This window comes from Botryllus schlosseri, chromosome 10 (assembly GCF_051294905.1).
Source record: "Botryllus schlosseri isolate E-star chromosome 10, Bs_hap1, whole genome shotgun sequence".
NCBI lineage: Eukaryota > Metazoa > Chordata > Ascidiacea > Stolidobranchia > Styelidae > Botryllus > Botryllus schlosseri.
In genome coordinates this window covers 21900088-21911109 of record NC_137245.1, presented here as the reverse complement: position 1 = coordinate 21911109, position 11022 = coordinate 21900088, and the positions used below count along the sequence as shown (strand labels likewise).

At 41.3% G+C, this 11022-nt stretch overlaps 1 protein-coding gene across 3 annotated transcripts in view; it reads right to left on the bottom strand.

Moving 5' to 3' along the window:
* Positions 1-3784: 3784 nt before the first annotated feature.
* The window catches only part of LOC145448326 (uncharacterized), a 29514-nt gene continuing 22276 nt past the window's right edge, over positions 3785-11022 (bottom strand). For all 3 annotated transcript variants that reach the window (XM_080326706.1, XM_080326707.1, XM_080326705.1), the window contains 4 exons: positions 9153-9347; positions 7741-7891; positions 7615-7678; positions 3785-4279 (listed from right to left, as the gene is read on the bottom strand). In XM_080326706.1, coding sequence (XP_080182832.1) covers positions 4148-4279; positions 7615-7678; positions 7741-7891; positions 9153-9347 — 542 coding nt within the window. In that variant the 3' untranslated portion in view covers positions 3785-4147. The remainder of the gene's footprint in view (positions 4280-7614; positions 7679-7740; positions 7892-9152; positions 9348-11022) is intronic.

Below are 11022 nucleotides of genomic sequence, written 5' to 3'. Positions count from 1 at the left end.
ACAAGCAATTTCTTCTGGATAAATACTATAGCCTGCGTATTGAGATTACAGGATCGATTTTTACACACCGACTTCGCCTATACCCAGAGTTGTTGCATGCCTCTATATCGCCTACGCATTTTTGATGATGCATATATGATTTCTCATTGACTGCATATGCCTCTCTAACCAAACACGTTCCATTTTTTACACTATAGGCCAAGGTGGAGTTTGATTGACTTCACCAGGTTGTAGACTCCATCCTTCCTCTTCACACCATCAGAATTATTGTAGTATTTCGAATTCATAATAATACAAATGATGATGATGATGATGATGATGACCCCATCCCGGTAAATTGGTACGGGCATGGGTGTGTCGAGCATGTGAACCCGGAAGTCGAAGAGCGAATGTCCAATCAAATTTAATTTACATTACCGTGGGAATGTTTTTAAAGATGCTATGGTCACAGATGCTTCTGTGAGACGGTTTTGGTAGTTATCAATTATCGCATAAACATCAATTCTTTTAGTATACAAGTCCTCCACAACTGCCGATTACTCCGATCATGGTCAATCCATAGCTCAGCGATTGCAACATTCGAAGAAAACATCAAAGGTTTCAGGTCACAGGTCGCAAGGTGGTGGTAGAGAACAACAATAAAAAAAAACACCAATCAAGGATAATCCGAGAATTATCAACGAAAAACTCAAATACCTCCGCTTCTACCAGTTGGAATTGAGTCAAATTTGTTTTGCATTGTGTTTGAAGACAGCTTAACAATTTCATGGGGTTGACAGACAAATTTGAATTTCTTTTTTAATTTTCCCTAGTAAATTAAAAAAATTAATTGGATCTGCTGATCCTCCCACTACACGAGATCCTCGTCTAAAGGAAATATCTACTTACCCCCACCCAATAGCGGTTCTATACTATTACCGAGAAAACTATTACCGAGAATGGACAATACCGAGAATGCCATTACCGAGAATGGACATTCCCGAGAATTGACACCACCGAGAATGGACATTACCGAGAATGGCCAATGTCAAGAATATAGCTTACTGGGACTGACGTTGTCGATAAATTTATACCTGAGCATCGATACTGAATGTGGCAACGACGCGGTGCTCGCACACGACCTGTTCATATGCATAACATGCCTGCATTGCATATATTGCATTCTCGGTAATGTCCATTCTCGGTGGTGTCCATTCTCGGTAATGTCCATTCTCGGTGGTGTCCATTCTCGGTAATGGCATTCTCGGTCATGGTTTTCTCGGTATTGACAGGACACCCCCAATAGCAACCTAACTAAGAGATCTATCGACTACTCGGGACCTATCATCTGGAATGCATTACCACCACACATCCGTGAATTGCCTTATAATAGATTCAAAAAAGCCCTACTTGATCACCTCTTGTCGTTACACTAACACTGTTGCCCTACCTCGCCCAGACATTGCTTCATTGATCATTTGCTACCATCGTTTAATTTTTCTTCTATTTTATTTTTTTAACTACTGTAACCTTTTTTACAGCCAGACTGCTTAGAGTCAAGTGTACCTGTTTGATACTGGTGTGATCAGACTAGATGACCTTCACGGTCTTAACATAACATAACATAACATAACATAACATAACATAACATAACATAACATAACATAACATAACATAACATAACATAACATAACATAACATAACATAACATAACATGGTTGGGTTATATTTTTATCTGAACAAGTCACACACAATGTACAATGCGATAAGACACAATGCGATGTCATGAACAGATAGGATGTAGAACGACACGCATCAGTAGCGATCCTTTACTCTAACATCCACCTCGGCCTAGAGTGCCCGATGTCACAGTTCTTTTTCGATGTTGATCTCTTTGAAGCCGAGGCTCTTTCTACTAGTTCTTTACCATTCATTGTGAGTGCTTTCTTTCGTCGGGTCTTTTTCCGGGCTTTTTTGTCGCCGTAAGAACGGCAACGGCAGGGGAAGAGGAGCCCAGATAAACCTCCGACGCCTGCGTGCTGGGCGCTTATCGTAACCACTACACTATCTCCCCTGTCTTATCGATCATTCCTATCTAATACCGAATACTGTGCAAGCATATTTTCTGTACCACCATCACTGCCGTGTGTTATGTATTTTGGTTGGATGAAAATAAAGACTCTCTCTCTCTCTCTCTCTTATATCGTCAAGTTTATGTATCAGTTCCACTGCGGTCGTTGCCCCGAATATTTCAATGACTTCTTTACCTCGGAATCAAAAGCGCACAAGTACAACACACGCGCGTCCCCGTCGTCCAAATATCATATGATCGACCGAAAAGATCATCGCTCTATCAAATATGCCCGACCTTATGTGTGGAACAGTATCCCGCCGGCAGGGGAGATAGTGTAGTGGTTACGATAAGCGCCCAGCACGCAGGCGAATCGCGTTCGATTCCCGCCGGAGGTTTATCTGGGCTCCTCTTCCCCTGCCGTTGCCGTTCTTACGGCGACAAAAAAGCCCGGAAAAAGACCCGACGAAAGAAAGCACTCACAATGAATGGAAAAGAACTAGTAGAAAGGGCCGCGGCTTCAAAGAGATCAACATCGAAAAAGAACTGTGACATCGGGCACTCTAGGCCGAGGTGGATGTTAGAGTAAAGGATCGCTACTGATGCGTGTCGTTCTACATCCTCCTATCTGTTCATGACATCGCATTGTGTCTTATCGCATTGTACATTGTGTGTGACTTGTTCAGATTAAAATATAACCCAACCATGTTATGTTATGTTATCCGACAGTCGACGAGCATGTCCTGTCCACATTCAAGTCGAAATACAAGCAATTACTACTAGATAAATACAGTCCATCCTCAAGATTACCGGACCACGACTGACCTATCGATCTCGCTTCCCATGACATGCCGCCCTATTTCTTGTCGCTTTCTTTTTCTATACCGTATTCTTTACTTTCATTCAGTGTGCATGCCTCCATGGGTGTCAGATTCCATAGACTACTCCTTGTCGCTTCGACATCTTCCTGTCTTTTCATTGTATCGCATTTTTTGTGGTGTATTGAACTGATAAAATTGCTAATAAACCAATGATGATAGTTATACTTGTCACAATTGAACCAAATTTGGTGTGCAGCTGTGTTTGTGTAGTGCATGATGATCTTGAAGTAAAGGACTGAACAAGACAGACACCGCAACTGACCTCACGAGAGCGAATTGAGCAAGTACCTCGGGACCCATGCAAAAGCAAAATGCTGTGGTTTGTGCAGTCGAATGTTTCTTTGAAAGTAAGAAAAACGCAGCAACACTAGAATTCTCAAATAAGCGCTGTGATTTACAGAAGCTATATAGTGTTCTACTACTGGAATTACGAGCTATTCGACGATAATTTCAACGTCGTGTTGTGGTCTTCCGCACAGCCTCACTTCGAAGTCGTCCATCATTCGTTTGTCAGCACAAGTATTCTCAATTTTTCTCATTGAACGGAAAGAATACCCAGTCAAGTTTGCCAATCTCAAGAGCAAGATTTGTGCCACTCTATCAAGACTTTACATATAGAATTCAGACGCTGATGGTATGGATATTTCAGAAATTAACAACTTCCGCACATTGCTCTTAGTAAGTTGCATTGCTTCTCGCTGCATCCCAATCTTGTGGTGTTTTAAACCGATGGCAGTAATCCAGACACCAGATTAAATTGCAGTCAGGGGAGAAACAATTTCCAAAACGCAACATCGTAAAAGGGAAACGGAAATCAATAGACCCACCACAGTCTGCAATCATCACAAGCGACTTTTCACTCAGTAAAATATATTTGGCATACTCTTAAAAACGGGCAACGATAGAAGTATATTGTGGAGAATGTCGCACGAACAGTGTCTTCGAATTCTCACAAGTCACGGCGGAGTGAGAAACGCGATCCGAAATAACTCGGATGGATCATTAGAAAGCGTTTTTAAATATTTCAGATGGTTTTCTGGAAATACGCAAGCAGCTCAAAAATGAAGTCACAGTACGAAACGAACGAAACATCGGTAGAAGTGGTAAATGCAGCTTTGAAAAGGAACGTATTTTGGACAGTAGTCATGTCGCGGTACAGTGAAGAATCTCACCAGATAATTGCAAACAAATATAAAAAAACGTTCGAAAAGAAACATCAAGAGTCTTTGTCTTGGTTCTTTTTTCGCCTTAATTTCCGATTTCGCTCGTATTTAACGGTTTCACTTTCGAGCATGCTCAAGTCCATGAGGCGTTGCTGAAAAGACGGTGGCGCCGCCATGCATGGATCCTGCAAGTAACGGTTGTATACTGAACGTGTTGCCGGCAAACAATAGTTATAAAGCGATTGCATTCTAGTCTAGGAGAAACCAGGAGGAAGTTGTTCAAGTAATTTGCGCTAATTCTTTTAAACAATAACGTGACCATCGTGAGGCAGTGAAGTAACAAGACAAGAGCTATCACTAAATCCTAGTCGACGATTAGGTTGGGATGGGGGTGGGGGGTAAAGGCGTCCTTTTTACTCCTTGGCAGGCCAGTATAAACAAGAATGATGGAGTAGTATCATGGTGTTCCAAAACAATGCCGTTATCAAATTCAAATAATGTGCTTCAGTGGTGCCAACGGAGGTGGTCATCTAGTCAGTTTGGTACTCAAGTAGAAGTAGGAGCAGTGACGTGCGGTCCAATGAGGCAGGTGAGGCACTGCCTCACCTGTCGTCAGGGTGATTAAGTGAAAATTATGAAAACCCTCGAAGAGTCGATGATTATAGACATTTTACATAGATGCTCATAAATAACTAAATTTGAACATTTTTTCACCCATGATCAATTTTCAATAAATAGTATTCAAAAATACAGCGCGAAAGGAGAGGTGAGGCCTAGGTGAGGCACGGGCGCGTCGTGCCTCACCTGCGACAATGCAATTCGTCATAAATAGCTCGGAATTCATAGTAACTGGTATCAATCAAATGCTATCGTCACACTGATTCCGAAAATCCAAATATTAACAGTGTCAGAGCAACAGAACCTCCCAAAATCGCCAAGGAAGGTGACATTCGGCTTTATTACAGACAATGCCATCGCAGAGAAACGATAGCCAGGTGAGGCACAAACGAATCTGCCTCATGCACTATTCGCTAAGAATTGGACAATCGCAGCACAATGAAACGCGGTAACGATTTCTTAAAACATCAGTCTTGCAGGAATTATATAGTAGCGACGGCCAATACGTAATGCGGAGCAAATACATTCCCTTACTTATGTAGCAGTACATGTATTTTCCATCCAAAGCTACGTTAAATTGTGGTACGTGATAGCTACTTTCATAGGCTGCATTATCGGTGTTTGTGGCCTTTATGCTGTGTTCAACTGCAATACCTATAACCAGGCCGTGTTATTTTTGGCATATGCCAAAACTGCCAAAAATAACTTATTTTTGGCATTTTTCGATTTTTATTTTTGGCAGTTTTGGCATCATCCTCTAAATAGATAGTTTCAGCCTCGAATTAGTCACAAAAACGCTTTATTTGGGCTAGTTTGTCAAAAGACACCACAAAATGTGCAGCATCCACGTATAATCAGTGCCAACAAACAGAGAAGAAAAAACCTAACGATTTCATTGGTTAATTATATCAAACGATACCACAAAATGTGCAGTATCCATCGGAATCGGTGCCAATAAGCAAAAAAAAAGCCTAACAAACACGCTCAACAGCTGATTGTCACAGTTGTTGAATAGACTTAAGTCGTTTGCACTGTAGCAGTGCTTCCAAACTCAGGTCAGCTAAGTTTCTCCTAAATTCATTTCTTGCCCAGCGAATCTGGGAAATATCGGCTTCAACAGTAGCCGCTGAGGGAAAGAATGTTGCCAGTCATCCACAAAAGGTTTTCAGAGCTTCAAAATCTTTGGAGGGCCGAACCGGCTTCCATGCATCATGAAAAGAGATCACTTCGCCAGTGCCATCGACCTCATCGCGGAAATAATTTTCTTCCTGATCCTTTTCCAGGAGTTTCCTGTGTTGTCTCTCAACACATTCTATGTAGTAGCCCGACTATCATTTCTCCTTTAGTCTACCGATATATTTTCGGAGGACATTTTTTCACTTCAGGTGGCTTTAATATTACCAACTCGGATGGAAGAGTCCTGGGAAAGTTAGCTTGTTTAAGAACATTGACGCAACAAGACTGTCTGGCAAAACGAGACTATGCAGCTCAGAAATAGCCAGACAGTTTGTTGCGTCACAATGTTCAACTCGATCACAATGCAAAAATCGTGGTTGATTTCGGGAGTTCCAGTTCCATGAGCAGAATATAATTTATATTTTAATAATCAGTACTGCGGCCGCTTCTCATTGATACCCGTTTTATCAGATTTAGCGCTCGACAAGCCGGTCAAAAATGGTCGTAAAATTGCCTTTGGACAAATGGAAAGTATGACGTAAACCAAATGCAGTCAGCCGTTCAATCTCGCTGTGCCCACACCATTTAGGACACCATGCTTTCACCCCTAATGGGTGGGCTGGACCCACATTAAGAAACCTGCCTTTCACAAACGCTCTTCTCGCTTGTAACGCGGTCCTGTTAACACAACACCATGAACGAAATACACTATTTGGCAGGCCGTGTTATTTTTGGCATATGCCAAAAATTGCTTATTTTTGGCACTTTCAAATTTTTATTTTTGGCAGTTTTGGCATCTGGCTCCTGAAATGCCAAAAATAACACGGCCTGCCTATAACCCTAATTGTGGTATGTGATAGCTATATACTTACATAGCCTGTGTTGTCGTTGTCTGCGGTCAGTGGAGGGGTTCCACTCCTAGTGCTGGTGTATTTTGACTCGACCTAGTAGTGTCCTAGTGTCTTTTCTTTCGAAATTCGGCAAACATGTTTTTTTTTACTTAAAAATGTGCTTCAAATAATTTTTACCGGTAATTGAAGAGATAGTATTTATTATCCGTCTAAATTAGCCCATTTAGCACAATAGCGAGCAGCCCTACATGTATTGTAGAATGTGGAATCGCAACGCTATCAGTGTGCAAAGAAAATGCTCTCTATACCCGCTGTTGTTGTTATTCACATTTTGGGTCTCTTAATCAGTTACTTCACCTGCGTGTTTGTTTGTGTGAGTGTGTGTGTGTGTGGGGGGGGGGGGGGTCCGTGCCTCACCAGCCATGAACCTCACCGCACGTCACTGAGTAGGAGTAATGCATTTCGCTCGGTTGTTGTGACGACTTCACTCATAATAGAGATGCAAACATACCCCAAAATTATTTTTTACTGTATAAAATCCAAAGACAAAATTCTTTCTAGATTTCGAACTTGGATAACCTCATTTACTGGCGTTCACTGCTGACGAGAGCCAGTCGAAAAGGTTCCAGGGCAATAAATTTGGCAATATGAACGTATTGTTTGCTGCAATATTGAAGTTATGTACTTCGAAAAGCCTATTTCATGTCCAAAGAGTACAATTTTAATAGTTTTGCCTAAAGAACTGTTCAACTAGAAGTGGAAGTAGTCGAAAAACGAAGTCACTTAGCAGGTAAAACTCGTCCTACATTGTACAAACTATAAAATGTGGGTGCTTGTGTCTAAGAAATCGTTCCAAATTTTACAAAGTTACTTACGGAGTAGTTAGGTTCCGACGAGGCGCTGCCATTTTTGTTGCTGTACCGACTCGATATCCTCGACCTGTCGGCAAACATGCCCCCGATCAAGAAAACTCAATTATACGCACAGATAAAACGGCTTACTTGGTAGCTACGGCTAACGCCCTTTCTCTGGTTTGCAAACTCCTTTGCACTGCCGACGTCATGTTCATCCTCAACATTGGCTCTGCGTCGGACTTCGCGTTACTGCCGGCGGAATGCGAGTTTGAATATCCGCCGCCGTTTATCGATAAATCTGCAACGCAAAACCCCGCTATGATTTTCAGAACGCTCAATCTTAGAAGACAGAATCGGGACATTGTCAAGTATGAGGTTTGTTATGACTAAAAATAGTGGCCGATCACTCAAACAGTGTGACGATTACTTTGCTTACGTAGCTGCCGACAGATGGCCTTACTGCATTCATAAATCGTTTTCCAGTACCTACACAAAGAAGTAAATTGTCAATGTAGTTTTGTTTAAAAAACTGTCGAGTAGAAATGCAAGTACCGTAATTTTCCATGTATAATGCGCAAAATTTTACCGATTTTTTTGCCCTAAAATAGGGGAGTGCATATTATACATGGGTACAGCAAGCCTTGAAAAAAAATCCCTCGATCAAAAACTTGGATTCACACCTTTCTTCATGTTTGTTTAAATCGCGCATCACCTCTAGCCATTGGGCCCCGTAATTCGTATTATAGAGTGTGATGCGCTGCCAAATAGAGAAGCCAATTAACGAAAAGCGTGTTTCTAATTAACGAGAGTCGTCTGCAAAGCACGCGATCTCTTGCTGAGTTGGTTTACAGTTTGTACGCGAGCGAAATCAGGTCGCTGATTGCTACAAGCGTGCGCGGCAATCCTTGTTGATTCATCGCGTCAACGACAGGCCTTAACAATCGCATACACTAGAGGCCATGTGCGCAAGATATAATCGTTTGCGTAATCAGTCGCATCTCCAACAGGACTGGTGCGCCCGACATAACCGTTGGCCTGAGCAATTGCATCTGTAATTGTATTAGGCCTCGTGCGCAAGATGTCGTGTGTCGCTAGCCTGAGCTATCGCGTCGCCGACCTCACAGGCTTTGGCTACTATCTACTCTCGTTTAGAGACAATGCCGTTAATTGTAGGCTACTATGATTAGCGATCATTATGTCATGATTGTTCGACAGTGACATCGCAAAACAGAACAACATCGAATACTAAACCGCAACTATTCATGTACTCATGTACTGCGAATGCAGGGTGCGTACTATACATGGGTACAGGCTTTTTCCCAGAATATACACGTCATTTTAAGGCTACGTATTATACATGGGGGTGCACTAAATTTGGAAAATTACGGTAGTTTACAAACATCACCAATTGAGCAAGTTGGCAAATCCTACTCGAGTACCTCGAAAAACTAAAAGTACATAGTTACCGACGGCCTGTTCTACTCAACAGAAAAAATATAACCAACCAGCTTCTGATAGTGAGCGAGTGAATCCTACTTGGATCAATGCCGCAGTCTTACCTCCAAGTCTGTCATTCCAATTGCGTTTTTCCTTGTGAAGTCGAAAAGTAATATTACTGGGTGGTACAGTGGTACATGTTGGTGCGTTCTGTCTCGAAGCACTCGGCGGTGGTATAAACGCAGTGTTCGAACTAGACGCGGCGACGGCAGGAGATATGGTTGGTGAGGTCGGAGACAATGTCGGAGGCAAGTCACCTGCGTGGCCAGGACATGGGTTATAAAAATATCAGTGTCTCTATCTAGTTCACTAATTGGATAAGGTTAGTGACGGTGAATAGATATTTGCTAATAATACATTATCTGGCTACATAACATGATAGCGGGATAACTAAAACATGACTTGACTCAAGTCCGTCTCACATACCCATAGTAGTTGTGTGTTGTGTCTATGTGACGCGTGAGTTGGACACTCGAACCAACTCGTGATTGGAAGACAAGATAACTTGTCATTACATTGAAAACTGTGTGACTCGTATTGCAAATGATTTGATTCGACTGCAGTTGGGGGAGAGACAGCACATTTGATGTGCATCAGAATCACGGAATATCTAAGTATCCCAAGTAGCCTACTTGAAAAATTAACGACAATTAACTACACAAATTTCAATTGCTCCTACAGGTCAATTATGATATATAATTCTCACACCTGCTCAAAAACCGGCATTGCAAAAAATGCCATTAAACTATGATGCTCGCAACGGGGCAAGGTGTGAGGTACTTTTTGCAAGTATAGACTTGACACTGGGCTGAGAATTAATAATCTAACAAAATCACAGCTATATCAGCAACAATGACAATTATTCCCAACCAGTGACATTTCCAAAGGTTGCCCGGCATTTGAACGTGCGACATAATGGAAAACGACAGTTGAGCAACCAACACTTAAGCATGCGTTACTGACTTTATAACCCCGAAACTAACCCTAACCCTGTACACTAGGGTTATGACTAGAAAAAAAATTCAAAATTTTGTGTGTCCTGTAGTCACAAACGATGAACTTTTGTGTCCTGATTGCAAAAATACCAAAAGTTAAGACTGGTTAAACAAAAATCTCCTGCACAAAAATTTTCCAGTTTTCACGGTATGAAGGATAGGCTTTTTTTGTAGATACAGACTATATAAACTATATATACCGACTGATTTGAATTTAACTGACAAAATTCCAATTACGAAGATTTAAAATAGTATTTTGGTAAATTTTGATCGCTCATATTGAATTATTTCTATCGTTTTCTTAATTACAGTCAAAATTAAATAATTAATAAATAATTATTGATTTCGATTTTAGATGTAGACTGTATAGATCGTATAATTTCAATTTGTTTGACACAAATCGAACTGGTTGTTCGAAAAGGCGAAAGTAGAACAACTTAACATATTTTCAGCGGTCTAGAAAACCGATTAGAGGAATATGATGAAAATTTGAAAATGTCATAGCATATGTGACTCAGCATCTGTTGATACTGGTCGGCGGAATGGCGTTGTTGTGAAACTGCAAATTGCAATGACGAGCTAGGGTTTTCATAAACCACAATACATTGGTTGCCAACATAATATTATCGATTCTTAAAGCATATATCAAAGTTCTTCAATCCAACATCCTCAACAAATCCAACTCTCAGCTACAAATTTGGAGATGATATGGTAAAACACTACGAAAACTTGGTACAGACCATCAAGCCAGGATTTCAAATGAAAATATTAGAAAACCGAGGATGGAGGGATGATTTTAAGTTTATCTATGTGCTGTGCAGAGCATACCGCTCTTTCAGAGAAAATAGTAGTTTACCAGTAATCAAATGGCATAAACTTCCGTCTCTACGCAATGCGAGATGGAGCTCAGGGGCTATAATTCCGTACTTCCAAGTCC